Genomic DNA, 15,971 nt, shown 5'->3' on the forward strand with positions numbered 1-15,971 from the left:
GCGGCGCCATCACTGGCCTCTAGGTTCGAGCGGGGAGTGGCAGCGGGCGGCCGGCGGTGAGAGGAGGCGCATCCGATCGGCGCGGCAGGGCGAGAGACGGCGGAGAGGCGGTGGCGGCATGCGCGCGGCGTATCGTATATAGAGAGAAGCGGCGGGTTGGTTCGGCTCCCGTTTTGGTGGGCCCCACCGCCACATCTATTTTCGCGGCTGGAAACCCGTTAAGCCGATCTCTGTCTCTGGTGGTGGTGGTTGCTGCTTGTGGGGAGGGCTGACATGTGGGGCCACCCCTTCTTTTTAGTTCCTGCCTTGACAACAGTAGGCACCTGATGTTAAAATTAGCTCCTGTTCATTTTACAAGAAAAAGTTCAGTGTCGATCCACATAGAGGTCGGTAGCGTCGCGGATCGATCAACGGCGACTTCTTCATCAGGTATGTGACGCGCTTTTAGCGGAGCATGTTTGGATCCAAAGACTACGATTTGAGAGAATGAAATAGCTAAAGCAAACATAGCATTTCAATTTACATGCCTTTGGTTACAAAATTCTCCGGTCCCTCTCCTTGCTCGCATGAATTGAATCCAGCATGTGCTCTTTCCAAAAAAAAAAAAGAGGGAGAGAAATAATTCTGCATTTGATGATCTTGTACCTGATGTTATGGATGGATTTGTAAATTTGATCGGATTTTATGGATTCGTTTGAAGCATGTAAAAAAAGATGCTGGCGGGGGAGGAATTTGTTGACCTGCGCGCACGTTGCGATCATGGAGGTACCTAAACAAATAATTGGGAGGTGGCGGCCACGTACATACGTGACGGTGCTCATCGACACGCTATGTCTGGCCCGCAGGCCAAGGGCGGCGGCGCGCGTGGGCGGCCGGCGGTGGTGGACGCCGCCGGCTGCGCTCGGGAGATGGACTCGCCGCGGTTCCGCGCGATCCTGCGCGCCACGAGCGGGCGCCGGAAGCGGCCGCCCGACGTGAAGAGCTTCTCGCACGAGCTGAGCGGCGCCGCCCCGGGGGCCATGCGCAGCAAGATGGTGCGCGGCGGCGGCGGCCCCGAGGAGCTGATCGGCGCCATCCGCACCAAGTTCGTCCGGCTCAAGGAGGAGGTGGACAGCGAGCTGGGCGTGTTCGCGGGGGACCTCGTCGGCGCGCTGGAGCGGGGCGACGAGCCGGACGAGGAGCGCCGCCTCGCGCTGGAGGACCTGCTGGTGGCGGCGCAGCGGTGCGCGGAGATGAGCCCCGAGGAGCTGTGGGCGCGCTGCGAGGGCATCGTGCAGGGCCTCGACGACCGCCGCCAGGAGCTCCCCGCCGGCTTCCCCAAGCAGGCCCACACCCGCATCCTCTTCATCCTCACGCGCTGCACGCGCCTGCTCCAGTTCCGCAAGGAGCTCGCCGCCGACGAGGGCGGGCACCACGTGCTCGGCCTGCACCAGCTCAGCGACCTCGGCCTCTTCCCCGGCGGGGACCCCCTCGGCCGCAAGAGCACCTCCAGCCTCACCGAGCTCAAGGAGCGCCTCATCAGGCGCCGGATGCTCGAGCACAAGCACCTCACCCTCGACTTCGACTTCTCCTCGCCGGCGGCTGCTGACCAGCACTCCCCGTCGTCCGGCAAGATGGCGTCCTGGAAGAAGCTGCCTTCCCCCGCCGAGAAAAAGAACGCCGGCGGCGCCGACACCACCAAGGCCGCCGCCGCCGACGAGAAGAAGCAGCAGCCCATCATCAGCCGGCAGCAGGGCAAGGCGAGCGTGGACGAGATCGTGGAGCGCGTGGACGCGGCGAGCATCCACCCCGACGGGCTGGCGTGCCTGGCGGGCGGCGCCGCCGCGGCGAACCTCGAGGCCGTCCCGTCCCGGTATCCGGAGGCGCAGCAGATCATCGTCGACGGCAAGCCGCGGATGATCTGCCGCATCTGCGACTTCGAGATCCCCATGGCGCACGCCGAGGGCCACTTCGTCGTGTGCACGCTAGCCGACCGCTGCGACGCCAAGGGCCACACCGCCGACCAGCGCCTGCTCCGCGTCGCCGAGGTGCTCGACCGCGTGCTCGCCTCCTTCGAGTCGCGCGGCTTCTCCGGCGAGCGGGCGAGCTCGTCGTCTGAGTCCGACGCGTCCTCCTTCCCCAACGCCGCCGCCGACAACGACGCCGGCCTCTCCCACCTGCTGAGCGTGCCCTCCGCCGAGCTCTTCCCGGAGGGCGCGCTGACGCCGGCGTCGGGGAGCCTGCCGCCGTCGCCGCTGCTGACGCCGCGGTCGAGCCACGCCGCCGAGTCCTCCTCCTCGTCGCAGCCGACCAATAAGCAGAAGCACAGGGGGGCGCTCGCCGAGCTGGAGAACTTCCAGCAGATCGAGAGCCTGCTGGCCATCGCCCGCGGCATTGAGAGCATCAAGAGCTCCGAGTACAACTCGCTCGAGGACCTCAGCTCCTACCTCGAGGACCTCAACGCCGTCATCGACACGCGCAAGGTCGACGCCCTCGTCGTCGAGACCTTCGGCCGGAGGATCGCCAAGCTCCTGCAGGAGAAGTTCATGCAGCTGTGCGGGCAGATCGACGACATGAACGCCGGCGGCGACCAGCAGCTGCTGCACCCGATCGACGAGGACGGGCCCATGGAGAGCAGCGTGAGCTCGCGGACGAGCCAGGCGCTCAACGCCGCCGGGAACGCCGCCAGGTTCAAGGAACGGACGTCGATCGAGGACTTCGAGATCATCAAGCCCATCAGCCGCGGCGCCTTCGGGCGCGTCTTCCTCGCCAGGAAGCGGGTGACGGGGGACCTCTTCGCCATCAAGGTGCTCCGGAAGGCGGACATGATCCGGAAGAACGCCGTGGAGAGCATCCTGGCGGAGCGCGACATCCTCATCTCCGCGCGCACCCCCTTCGTCGTCCGCTTCTTCTACTCCTTCACCTGCAGGGAGAACCTGTACCTCGTCATGGAGTACCTCAACGGCGGGGACCTCTACTCCCTCCTCAGGAACCTCGGCTGCCTCCACGAGGACATGGCCAGGACATACATCGCCGAGCTCGTGAGTTGCCAATGGCTTTTAGTTACTTTATTTATTTATTTATCCTGTGAGGTGCATGATGATGATCTTGACATCATTTTAATTTGCTGCAATATCTGAATTCTGAAAAACATCAATCATCTAGTATATATGGCTTTCTTTCTTTCTTTCTTCCTTCAACACTGAATAATGTCTGAATAGGAGCCATGACATCTCAATTCTCATCCCTGTCTGACTAGCAGGTTCTTGCATTGGAGTACCTGCATTCCATGAATGTCATCCACCGTGACCTCAAGCCTGACAACTTGTTGATCGGTCGCGATGGCCATATAAAGGTACTAATTGGTACCCATTGCTTTCTGAGAGTTTCCTCCCATTGTTGATCAGACAATGAACAATAATGTTCATCAATGCAAACTGTTGACTTGGATGATATGCAGCTGACCGATTTTGGGCTGTCAAAAGTTGGCCTGATCAACAGCACGGACGACCTGTCGGGCCCGGATGTCAGCAGCGTCCTCCTCGGCGACCATCAGCCGGCGGACGCGGAGCAACGCGCGCAGCAGCGGCAGCAGCGGCAGAAGCAGACGGCCGTCGGCACGCCGGACTACCTGGCGCCCGAGATCCTGCTCGGCATGACCCACGGTTTCTACATCTTCTGCTTCAGTGCTTCAGAGAGGGGAATTTGGAGTGAAATTCAATGACATGGTCGATCTGTTTTTCTCCCCCCCCCCCCCCCCCCCCCAAATGCAGGTCCGACTGCAGATTGGTGGTCAGTTGGGATCATCCTCTTTGAGCTGCTTGTGGGGATTCCGCCCTTCAATGCCGAGCACCCACAGGTACATGTACAATTTCTCCCAAATTTTCTTGTACTTATTCCATGTTTTGTTCATAGAAATGGTGGATCTAAAGTTGAAATATGAAACTGCACTATAAGGGATAATTAATTTCTGAATAAACAGGAAGATTATTTATTTTCTGACCATAGATCATTAAGATTTTCATGAATTATATGAACGGACAAGGGGCAATGTTGACTCTTCTTGTGTGTGTTTTTTTTCTGACAACAATTATGTTGATTAACCGATAACCATCGATTGGCTGCAGATAATATTTGACAACATAATGAATCGGGAAATACCTTGGCCACATGTACCAGAGGAACTGAGTTTTGAAGCGTATGACTTGATTGACAAGTAAGTCAGAAAAAGAATATAAGGTTTTACAAAAAATTACAATCATATGCGCACACTAGGTCTTCATGTTGCAAATGCTATTTCGACTAATTTTCTCGCCATATTAGGCTGCTTATGGAAAACCCGGTGCAAAGATTAGGCGCGACCGGAGCCGGAGAGGTACTCCCTTTTCTTTTTCTTCTTATTACAACTATTGCAAAATGACTAGTATTGTGCACATGTATGACACTAACTGAAATATGCTATTAGAGCAGGTAAAGGCTCATCCGTTCTTCAAAGACATCAACTGGGATATGCTTGCCAGGCAAAAGGTTACTACTAAACCACTTATATAGTACTGAATAGTACAGTCACACATTTTTTAAGAAACTAGAGTAGTGCAAAAATTCAAAAACTCAAAAAACTGACTGCCTAAATGAGAGTCCCTTAATTTCTAGCTTCATCTTGTTTGTAGGTTGCATTTATCCCTTCTACAGATGATGAGTACGACACGAGCTACTTCGCCTGCCGCCACGCCTGGGGCACCGCCGACGAGCATGTCAATGCGCCCGGCAACGAGTACGACGACAGGAGCGAGACCAGCAGCATGAGCTGCTGCAGCAGCCCACACAGTTGTGACTACGAGGAAGATGTATGCGTGCTGGATCATAAGATGATTCCTGTTTAATCAGTTTTCCCCTTTTCGGTTGACATGTTCAGGCCTCATCATGAATTTACTTCGATTTTCCTGCTGAAACATTGTCAGGGTGATGAGTGTGGTAGCATGGAAGAATTCGGCGCGCCACTGTCAGTGAAGTATTCCTTCAGCAACTTCTCATTCAAGGTAACCCAATATCTGAAAATAAAAATCCCTTGCTGTTTTGATCTGAATTTTACCACCAACATTACTGGATCTTGTCTTTGATGACTGAATTTCCTTTTCCTTCCTTTTGTGATCTGCAGAACATCTCCCAGTTAGCATCGATGAACTACGATCTGATAACGAAGCACAACGAGGACCCTTTACAGTCTTCGAAATCCTGAGAGCATGGATTCACTAGAGCAGCATATCCCCCACAAACCACAAGGTAGGCAACGTCCTATTGGCTATTGCTGAATGTTGTCAGCTATTGAACATTGAGTAGAGCTAAGCTAACACTACTCATTCTCTCTTCAGTTCTTTTAGTCAGGGGCTGTACACGCTCTGATCGATGACGCTGTGAGGAAATGAACCTGCAAACATTTCATCCGGAACTTGCTCAGACCAGTTAGTGAGCGGATTAGGAGATCCATTTCTATGGTGAAACACATGCTTTGTTTGAGGAAAGGGAAAAATATACAAATGCATGCTGAATGACCAAGAAGAAGTAGAATAGTGGTGAGATGAAAAAGCATGCACAGTGCTAGTAAGCAATGGCTTTTGCACCGAGGCCATTATCAGAAGATAGGACGGTATCATGACATCCACTGTTGTGATCATCTCTGGCAACTGGTTGTAGATGTATACCTTGTTTGTAGAGAGATACCACAATAGGTAGTACCTGTGATAGCCAGTGTTGAAATGAAAAGTTCATGTGTACAAGTGTAACCTGACGTGATAGCAATTGATGGGTTGTATTCTATGAGGTTGCAGAGCCAGGCATGCTCTTTCAGAGGCCAGCCAGCCCAACCCTTATCGCAACGCAAGAAGAATCTGCGACGAGACCAGAGTCCCCAGGAATCCAGTCTCCCCTGCTTTTGCACTTGTTCTCTGTCAGTCTGTCTCTCTCGCACTTCCCACACGCGTACGTGATACAAAAAATGCGTATCAACTCTGAATTCCAGAGACACCACGCTATTTGACTCTCCTAACTCTGCGCTAATTCTATACCTATTTCTAAAGCACGTTAGTAATCGACCTCCCACCCATACCACTGATCCTGATTTATTTTTTGAAAGGTAAATTATCCTAATTTAGTTGTCGGTGAAATCAGTAGATTTGGTTCCAAATTATTATCCAGTTTTTTTTCTTTTTAAGAGCAATCAAAATTGTGGTATCTTTCGCTTTTATAACAGTGCGATATAAGATTACACTTGCTTCTCTTATTAGGGCTTGCGGCCAAAATAAATTTATCACCTCTTGCGTGGCGTTGAAGTGGAATTGTGATGTGGAACCTACTAGATTCCATGAATCTTCCTAAGGATATATGTGGAAAGGGTTCCTCTTCGCTCACTACTGCGGAGGGGCTCACTCCATTGACATGTGGGCCTGACCGCACTAGGGTCCACATGCTCAGTGGGACAAGTCCCTCAGAGGAGGCTCGTCCGGATATGCGTATACTCAAGGTGATGTGTGTAGTGTGTATGTCTTAATATTCACATGTGGTGTGAGTTGGGCGGTGCGCGGTGCTGATGTTAGGTGTGACCTCGCTCGTATATGCTCACATAACATACATGCACCTATACCTAGTCGAGAGTTGTAAAAAAAATCAAACATTTTTTTCGATGTAAAAAAACAAACATGATCCCAGAAATTAAAGCGATTGTAGTATATTCCAGATGGCAGCATGGCACGTTACGATCTTGGGTGATCGGTTTATTACAACTTAGTCGAGGAAAGCTAGCTTTGCGACGCCTGAAAATGTGAGCATGGTAGGCATGACGACATGTCGCATGCCGCTGGCACGACCGGACGGCCGGGGTCGCTCTGCTGATCTGTGCGTTCAAGCTAACCGCTAGCCAGGCGTAGCTCACGCGCGCTGCCGGCGCGCGTCGGCCTCCGGCGGCAGCCGGCGGGTGCGCCGCCGCATCGCGTGGGTCGGCGCCGGCAGCGCGAGGAGGGCGTCGCCCTTCCGTGGCGGCGGGCCGAGGCTGAGGCTGAGGGTCTCGGCGTCCACCGCGGCGCCGCTAGTGATCGTCGTCGTCGTCGACGACGACGGCGACGACGACCAGACCCGCCTCCGGTACTCCTCGTTGTTGGACGACGGCTCCACCACGTAGTCCGCGAACCGAACCTTCTTGATGACCTTCTTCGCCCCCCGCGGCCGGCGCCGGCGCCGGTCTTGCTGCAGGTTCGCCGCCCCCTCGCCGATCTTGACCTTCATGTCGGCCTCCAGCCGGCGGTGGAGGTGGTACGAGATGAGGATGATGCCCGTCGACACCACGGCCATGACCACCAGCCCCAGGCAGCTCCCCTCGCCGCTGCAGCTGCCGCTCCGCTTCATCGCGATCAAGCCCGCCGGCCCCCGCCTTCCGACGACGAGCTTCCACCACGGCCGGGCCGCCGCCTCGCGATCTCTGCTCCTCCTAGCTCTGACCATGGGAGGGAGGCTCGAGGACAAGGGGGGACCTGTGGGTCGGTTTATAGGCTAGCTGGCCATGGACGAAAGCAGGCGAGGGGAGGAACGTGAGACAAACGATGCCGTGGAAGGAGAGAAGGCAGTTTCTAGAAGGAAGAAAAGCATGTGGGAATCCTGTGTGCACCTGGTCTATGAGCCAGAAGGGAGGTAAAAAAACAAAAAAATTGCATGCACAACGCATGTGTCTCTTTAACCTCAGCTCGTGGCTTAACGGCATGTCCCGTTTTTAGCAGTGATAGGTATGCACACGACGACAGATCAATAAAGGTAATTAATCGGATCTGAAAGAAGATGATGTGTCGCTGAATAGTTACGTGCTTTGAAGCTTATCGATAAAGTTTGTCTTTAGAGATTCTTTTAAGTGGGTGATACTCTATTCCTTCTAAATTATCGATTATTTTAGTTTTTCTAGATACATTATTTTTATTACACATCTAGATAAAATTATGTATTTAGAAAAACCAAACAATCTATAATCTGAAACGGAGGGAGTAGTATATAAGGTCATCGCTTGCTAGAAAAAGATGTGACTGATAGCGGAGGCGATGCAACTGCCTCCGCACGACGCGCGACGCCGCGCGCTCCGCGCACGACGCGGCCACGCTGCGCGCCCCGCGCAAGACGCGGCACCGCATGAGCGCATGCAGCGTAGACTCGCCCGCCGCTAACTGCACGCGCGCGTCGCCCGCGCATGACCGGGAACGCCGGCATTCCCGTGCTCAGTGTACACTCGCATGTATTTAAACTCCAAGAGAGATCAATGAAATTTTTGCGGTTGTTCTCTCCATCTCTATCTCTTCTTTCATGGTATCAGCTTACGAACGATCCTCCCTGGAATTTCCGTTCGCGTCCACCTCATCTCCCGCAGCCATGGCCTCCCCTCGCCACTCCTCTTCCTCCTCGGACGACGCCGGCGATGTCGCCATCCCACCGGCTCCGGCGGCCGTCGTCCAGCAGATCAACATCCGCTCCCACATCCCCATCACCCTCAGCCTCAAGGAGTCCAATTACAGCCAATGGCGCTGCTGCTTCGACTCCGTTCTCGGGAAGTTCGGCCTCACACCCCACGTCTTCTCGCCGCCGCCCCTCGACGAGCGCGATGCCGAATGGATCCTCAACGACCACAGCGTGGTAAATTGGCTCCAGACCACGGTGCACACCGAGGTGTTCAACCTCATCTACCAGCCGCGCGCGTCTGCGTTCACCGTCTGGAACTCCATCGAGGGCTTGTTCCGCGACAATGAGATGCACCGCGCCGTCCTCGTCGAAGCCGAACTCCGCTCCCTGCAGCAGGGCGACCTGAGCATCGACGACTACTGCGGCCAACTCAAGCACCTCGCCGACATCCTCCGCGACCTTGGTCACCCCGTCTCCGAGCCGAGCCAAGTGCTCAATCTTCTGCGTGGGCTGAATCCGCGCTATCGCCATCTCAAGCCCATCGTCACGTCCAAGTCGCCGCCGCACACCTTCGCCTCCGCCCGCTCCTTCCTCCTCCTGGAGGAGCTCTGCGATAAGCATGACGACAAGGTCGCGTCGGGCCAGGCGTACGCCGCCGGCCACGGGACATCCTCCAACAACTCCACCAACTCCGGGAACGGCGGCAACTCTCGCAACCGATCCCAGCGGAACAAGCGTCGCGGCGCCAACAACTCCGGCTCCAACTCCGGCGGTGTCCAGGGCACGCGCAACGCAGGCGCGTCCGGTGGCCAACCCCAGAGTGGATCTCCACAGCCCTTGCCTTGGGCCGCTGGCTACAACCCCTGGACTGGTCTGGTCCAGGCATGGCCCATGCCATTCCGCGCACCCGGTGCTGGCGTCCTCGGGCCGCGCCCGCCGTTCCAGCCTCAACAGGCAATGACGGCGCAACACCAGCTCCAGCTGCCCGCCCCGACTGCGCCGCCTTCCTCAGCCTGGGATCAGCAGGCCCTGCTCTCGGCACTCGCATCGGTCGGGGGTCCTCCGCAGCAGCCTCCAAGCTCCGGTGATTGGTTCCTCGACACCGGCGCCACCACACACATGTCCAACAATCCCGGTATCCTCTCTTCCTCCTCCCCCGTTTCCTCCTCCTCTTACATCACGGTTGGAAACGGTGCTAGGCTGCCGGTCACCCACTCGGCCTGCACCTCCATTCCTACCTCCAGTACCCCCTTACTTCTCAACAATGTTCTTGTCTCTCCTCATCTAGTAAAGAACTTGATCTCCGTTCGTCAACTCACACGTGATAACAATGTTTCAATTGAATTTGATCCTAACGGTTTTTCTGTCAAGGATCTTCCCACCCGAACGGTGACCCTCCGATGTGACAGCTCCGGCAACCTCTACCCGCTCCGACTGCCGCCACAGATCGCGCTCAGTTCATCCTGCACTCGTGATCTCTGGCATCAGCGGCTCGGACATCCCGGCCGGCAAACCCTATCTACTTTGCTTCAGTCTTTTGATTTCCAGTGCAATAAAGACACATCCCACATTTGCTCTTCTTGTCAGATGGGCAAACATGTTAGGTTACCATTTGCTCCCAGTGAATCTATAACATATTTTCCTTTCCAAATTGTTCATGCGGATGTTTGGACCTCTCCTGTGTTTAGCTTCTCGGGCTATAAGTACTATCTAGCTCTCCTTGACGATTTCACCCACTACGTTTGGGTCTTTCCCATGCGCCACAAATCAGAAACTCTGCCAATCCTGCGAAATTTTCATGCTTCTGTGGGTACCCAGTTTGGCTTGCGGATGCTTGCTTTGCAGACTGATAATGGCCGGGAGTTCGACACCGTCGCGCTACGAACGCTGCTTGCCGACCATGGCGTGCAGTTCAGGCTCTCCTGCCCGTACACATCTCAGCAGAACGGGAAGGCCGAGCGGATCCTCCGCACTCTGAACGACTGTGTTCGTACCCTCCTCGTTCACAGCGGCGCCGACTACACGTTCTGGGCCGAGGCGCTCTCCACGGCCACGCACCTCATCAACCGCCGGCCGTGTCGTGCCACCGGCTCCACCACGCCGTTCGAGCTCCTCTTCGGCGTTCCTCCCAGCTACGACGAGCTTAGGGTGTTCGGCGCGTTGTGCTTCCCCAACACTACCGCGACCGCGTCCCACAAGCTCCAGCCCAGATCCACGCCATGCGTTTTCATCGGCTACCCGCCAGATCACCGCTGCTATCGGTGCTTCGATCTCACGACGCGCCGCGTGCTCACCTCACGGCACGTTGTCTTCGATGAGAGTCAGTTCCCCTTCCGGCAGCGCCAACCGCAGCCCACGCATACGCCCATGCATACGCCTCCAGTCGACGACACCGTCCCTGTTCTCCCTCAGCCGTTTAGCTCGCCGCAAACTTCGCGCGCGGCATCTCCTGCCTCGCCCACGAGTCCACCCACGTCCACAACATCCCCCTCCCCTGACCCTGTGCCGCGCACGTCTGCTACACCCACTGGCCATCGCATGCTCACACGCGCCAAAGCCGGCATATACAAACCCAACCCCAAATATGCCCTCTACTCCACAACCCAATCCGTCTCACCCGTGCCGTCGTCAGTTCGCGTCGCTCTAAAGGACCCCAACTGGCACGGTGCAATGCAAGCCGAGTTCGATGCCCTGCTGCGCAATGGCACCTGGTCCCTCGTCGACCGACCTCCGGGAGCACGCGTCATCACCGGCAAATGGGTGTTCAAGCACAAGCTGCGCTCCGACGGCACGCTGGAACGCTACAAGGCGAGGTGGGTCGTTCGCGGGTTCAACCAACGGCCCGGCATCGACTTCGGGGAAACGTTCACGCCGGTCGTCAAGCCCGCCACCATCCGCTCAGTGCTTGCCGTCGTTGCTTCCAAGCAATGGCCAGCGCACCAACTTGACGTCTCCAATGCGTTTCTCCATGGCGACCTCAAGGAACGCGTGTACTGTCAACAGCCCACGGGATTCGCCGATTCCGCACGCCCAACCGCTGTGTGTGAACTTCGACGATCCCTCTACGGCCTCCGGCAAGCTCCTCGCGCGTGGTTCACTCGCTTCGCGCAGTTTGTCCAGACGATCGGCTTCCAGCAGGCCCGCTCGGACTCGTCCCTGTTCATCTTCTCCTCTCCTGCAGGGATGGCGTATCTCCTACTGTATGTCGACGACATGATCCTCTCAGCATCGTCCACGGCTCTTCTCCAGCAAATCATCGCCCGCCTCAAATCCGAGTTCGCCGTCAAGGACATGGGCGCCCTTTCCTACTTCCTGGGCATCGACGTCCATCGCTCCTCCGACGGCTTTTTCCTCTCGCAGTCCAGCTACGTCCACGATCTCCTCGAGCGAGCTGGCATGGCCAACTGCAAACCAGTGGCTACGCCCTGCGACACCAATGCGAAGGCATCGACACAGGACGGCACGCCGGTCACCGATCCCAGCTTCTACCGCAGCATGGCCGGTGCCCTACAATATCTCACACTCACACGGCCCGACATCGCGCTCGCCGTGCAACAAGTGTGTCTTCACATGCACGCTCCTACTGAGGTACACGCCGGCATGCTGAAGAGGATCCTGCGCTACATCAAGGGCACTCCGTCGCTCGGTGTTCATCTTCGCGCCTCGCCGTCGACGACGCTCACCGCGTACTCAGACGCGGACTGGGCCGGCTGCCCCGACACGCGGCGTTCTACGTCCGGCTTCTGCGTGTTCCTTGGAGACTCGCTGGTGTCCTGGTCGGCGAAACGGCAGACGACGGTATCCCGATCAAGCGCAGAGGCTGAATACCGAGGCGTCGCTAATGCAGTCGCCGAGTGCACATGGCTTCGTTCCTTGCTCGGTGAGCTTCACCACGGCGTCGCCAAGGCCACGCTTGTGTTCTGCGACAATGTTTCTACCACATACATGTCGCGCAACCCAGTTCATCACAAGAGGACGAAGCACATTGAGCTCGACATCCACTTCGTGCGAGAGAAGGTCAGCGTTGGCGACGTCCGTGTTCTACACATTCCCAGTACGCGCCAACTCGCCGACACCTTCACGAAAGGCCTCTCGACGGCGCTGTTCGAAGAGTTCCGATCCAATCTCTGCGTTCCGGTGCCGAACGCTGCGATTGAGGGGGGGTGATAGCGGAGGCGATGCAACTGCCTCCGCACGGCGCGCGACGCCGCGCGCTCCGCGCACGACGCGGCCACGCTGCGCGCCCCGCGCAAGACGCGGCACCGCATGAGCGCATGCAGCGTAGACTCGCCCGCCGCTAACTGCACGCGCGCGTCGCCCGCGCATGACCGGGAACGCCGGCATTCCCGTGCTCAGTGTACACTCGCATGTATTTAAACTCCAAGAGAGATCAATGAAATTTTTGCGGTTGTTCTCTCCATCTCTATCTCTTCTTTCAGTGACAAATTAGAGATTGATAAAATAGTTTCAGATATATTGTAGCGAATGTTCTCCCATTTGAGTTAAAAAAGAATTCGTTAGAATCTTTTCACAAATAACCTGTGATAGTTAATTTTTCACGAAACTAGTACCTCCAACAATTAATTAATTATAACATGAGAAAAAGAACATCCATGACGAAAAGATTGATAAAATAGCTATGACAGGGACTTACTATAAAAGATCTAAGAGGTATATATATGTCATTTAGATATGTTGCTAGTTGAAATCTAAAAAGCACTGTACTTGCTGCCCAAAAGCTCCATTAAAATCAAAGGAGAAAGATGATGCGAAGAGAAGAGAGAAAAAATGAAGAAAAAGAGAAAAAATGAGTGGAGACGAGGAGGAAGAACCAAGTCCCCTTAACATTAAACTCTGCTTCCCCCACTGACTAGTTAGAATATTTTCTTTTATGGATAATTTTGGATACTTACATGTTACAGTGACTCATTTACACACTTCTAATCCATGGTTGCGGTCCACATGGACCAAGCCCATCACTCAGGTTTCTGAAAGAGTTAGCACATGTATTCTATGAAGGTTTGAGACAAAATGTGAAGCCCATGGATGGCATTGACCATGTGCTCTTTCCCAGCAACCCTGCAACAGCTGACAATGTGGTTTTATATATATTTGTGGTTTTGTTTGCCTTATGGACAGCGTGCTCAATTATTTGTGTAGTGATGTTGCTGTTTATTAATTGTTGCCAAAAGAGTAATAATATTTTCTATGTTCTATTTATCTTATTTCAGCTTATAACATTATTGAATAAGCCGAAATCAGACCAGCCGAATAGAGGGATTAGCTGTTGACAATCTATCAATGTACATGTGTCAAAAACAATAACAAATATGTCTCAAGTAAACAATGAAGGACTGAGAAAGAGAGACGATTCTCTCAGTAGATAGCAAGCATTGAAACTTGATAAAAGTCGTTCTTTTACTGGATTCCGAGGAGTGTATTTCTTATATTATCTGGATTCCGAGGAGTGTATTTCTTATATTATCTAGTGGAGTAAAACTGGTAAGAGATGGGCCCACGGGGTGCGTGGGTGGACACGTCGGCGCCCACGTGTCAGCCGGCGCTTGCGTGCATGCGCTGCGTCCAGTCTTATCGGGATTAACCAACTCGCCGGGCCACCATGGCCGCGCCCGCGTTCCCATCCAATGCAATCAACAGCCAGCTCACAGCCGTCATGGACGCGCGCATGGCCGGCAGGCAGCTAGGCCGCCGGCGGCTCCATGCTACAAATAGCGGCCTAGCTAGTTATGCCAACGTTGATCCGTCAGCCGTCACCGGCCGTGGCCGCCGGCTAATATCGATCCTCCATTGACGACGACGACCTTGCTAGCTCCCGCTTCCACAATCCACCATCAGTAGAGAGCGAGCGAGGGATGGGCTGCGTCGGGCAGCTGGTGTACGGGGTGGTGTTGGTGGCCGTCGCCGGCGCCTTCTTCCTGGCCCTCCACCTCTACCTGGCGCCGCTGCTCTGCCTCCTCACCTCCGCCACCAGCTGCTAGCCGCTCGGAATGCCTCTGCTGCGATCGGCGACGTACGGCCTCGTCGATCGATTAATTGGACCAACGACCGATCGTGTTGACGGCACGGGTCTCTTTGGGCTGGATCACAAGCTTCCTTTCTTTTTTCCTTTCCAAACCCGAAATTTCATCACAAGCTGATGGACCGCAACGTACAGGAACTCTCTACGGCTCTGTGCTCTCCCTTCCCCTGATCCTGTTGGCAGCGACCATTTATCTTTCTCTTGTTCTTTAGGCACCTAGAGTAGTTTTTCATTCTCACTTTACTTTGTCTGGCTACCCTTCTACTCGGATGTGTTTAGATCGACGGTAGGTCTTTCGCGTTTCTCTTTGTGAAACACGTGCGATGCACGTTCAGACGTTCTCAAAAGAAAAACTAGGCAAACTCCTTCAAGTTTCAAACCTTTCAAGGAGATCCTTAGATTTTTTTTCCCTTCTGATTGACACTAGAATGCATAACCATAAGCACGCCATAACACCACTTCTATGCCTCATACCCGGCAGCCCGCAGCCCGAGTTGAGGAAAATTGCACATTGACGTAGCTAAATGTCAATGCAAAGTAGTTCGATCCACAGGATGGCAGATCAAGGAGCCCCCACTCCCCGCAAGTCGAGGTCAGACATCAATCCAAGCCTAGTAGAGATTAGAAGCTCTGGATTAGAAGTGTTGCAAAGGTTCAGAGATGACGGCGGCGTTCGTATTGGCCATGAAACGAATCCATTAACTCTCAAGTGACCAATACCTGTCATGCGTAGTGCCGGCCGACTCGCAGGTCCACAGATATCAGCGCAAGCTGGAGAGCTGGGCCTTCTGGTCGCTTTCGTCTCCATCACAGACGTGCAGGCCTCCGCACCGGCCATGGCAATGACGATCGAACAATATTCTGAGCGAGGTGGACGAGACCACCGTTGCACGCGTGGTCTCACTGGTAAACGAAGCCTCGCCCGTGTCAGTTCGACTCAACCTGCAACACAGAAGGTAAGGTTGTGTTCATGGATTCCGCAGTGGTCAAGAGGCAAGAGATAAGATGAACTAGATCTGCGGGTACGAATTTGGATCGGTCGTACAATTGCTTATAGCAAAGGCAGCAAGATCACGCACGCCGCTTCTACAAGTGACCAAATGGGCGCAGTTCCTGATGCCTCCTTCTCCCAAAATCATGTTTCATGCCATGCAATTGGTGTTAGCCAGAGGAAGAAGAAGCTATATAGGGTTAGAGAGACCAGCAGCAACACCGATCGTTTGGGTTTTACTAACAGGGGCAAGTAGTGGGAGCGATGCAAGTTCTGGCACAATAGCGTGCCTTCTTTTATGAGAGCCATGCGTTGCTGATGAGCTAGTGTGGGTGTAGTACTGGTGCATTTGCTTGATCTGAATTACAATGCTGTTGACGATCAGATCGTATCAGCTTTCTGCAGAAAAGGGTATCAGGGGTTTCATGTGCTGCTATAAAACGTCCGGTCCCGAGATAATAAACCGGAGACACATGCATGCATAAAGTCCAGTTCCCAGAGAATACATGCCATCATTTATTTCTTTATTGA

At 54.5% G+C, this 15,971-nt stretch overlaps 2 protein-coding genes and 1 long non-coding RNA gene across 4 annotated transcripts; 1 reads left to right on the forward strand and 2 right to left on the reverse strand.

Annotated features, from left to right (window-relative positions):
- Nucleotides 1-827: 827 nt before the first annotated feature.
- Nucleotides 828-5,812, forward strand: LOC120700177 (probable serine/threonine protein kinase IRE). 2 transcript variants are annotated; one of them, XM_039984395.1, is made up of 11 exons: nucleotides 828-3,020; nucleotides 3,242-3,334; nucleotides 3,440-3,644; nucleotides 3,753-3,838; nucleotides 4,107-4,195; nucleotides 4,303-4,354; nucleotides 4,450-4,506; nucleotides 4,650-4,826; nucleotides 4,941-5,018; nucleotides 5,138-5,262; nucleotides 5,352-5,812. In XM_039984395.1, the coding sequence occupies exons 1-10, from the start codon at nucleotides 831-833 to the stop codon at nucleotides 5,216-5,218; spliced, it is 3,108 nt and encodes a 1,035-aa protein (XP_039840329.1). In that variant the 5' UTR covers nucleotides 828-830; the 3' UTR covers nucleotides 5,219-5,262; nucleotides 5,352-5,812. The 2 variants fall into 2 exon arrangements, with proteins under 2 accessions (XP_039840329.1, XP_039840330.1); XM_039984396.1 differs by having other exon boundaries at nucleotides 5,361-5,812.
- An 880-nt stretch (nucleotides 5,813-6,692) lies between these two features.
- On the reverse strand, nucleotides 6,693-7,433 carry LOC120701604. The gene has a single exon (XM_039985586.1). It carries the CDS (start codon nucleotides 7,375-7,377, stop codon nucleotides 6,904-6,906), a length of 474 nt encoding a protein of 157 aa, XP_039841520.1. The 5' UTR covers nucleotides 7,378-7,433; the 3' UTR covers nucleotides 6,693-6,903.
- Nucleotides 7,434-14,812: 7,379 nt separating this feature from the next.
- Nucleotides 14,813-15,692, reverse strand: LOC120701605. Its single transcript, XR_005686174.1, has 3 exons — nucleotides 15,495-15,692; nucleotides 15,170-15,391; nucleotides 14,813-15,060 (listed from the first exon to the last, which is right to left on the reverse strand). It is a non-coding gene; the product is annotated as an uncharacterized LOC120701605 (long non-coding RNA).
- Between the last annotated feature and the right edge of the window lie 279 nt (nucleotides 15,693-15,971).

Source organism: Panicum virgatum, chromosome 3K (assembly GCF_016808335.1).
Source record: "Panicum virgatum strain AP13 chromosome 3K, P.virgatum_v5, whole genome shotgun sequence".
NCBI lineage: Eukaryota > Viridiplantae > Streptophyta > Magnoliopsida > Poales > Poaceae > Panicum > Panicum virgatum.

Excerpts from the sequence above, each read along its gene's own strand:
- LOC120700177 (XM_039984395.1), top strand. The coding sequence starts at position 831 with ATGTCTGGCCCGCAGGCCAAGGGCGGCGGCGCGCGTGGGCGGCCGGCG. Across the intron at positions 3,021-3,241 it reads GGACATACATCGCCGAGCTC|GTTCTTGCATTGGAGTACCT; the intron begins GTGAGTTGCCAA and ends TCTGACTAGCAG. Across the intron at positions 3,839-4,106 it reads TCAATGCCGAGCACCCACAG|ATAATATTTGACAACATAAT; the intron begins GTACATGTACAA and ends GATTGGCTGCAG.
- LOC120701604 (XM_039985586.1), bottom strand. The coding sequence starts at position 7,377 with ATGAAGCGGAGCGGCAGCTGCAGCGGCGAGGGGAGCTGCCTGGGGCTG.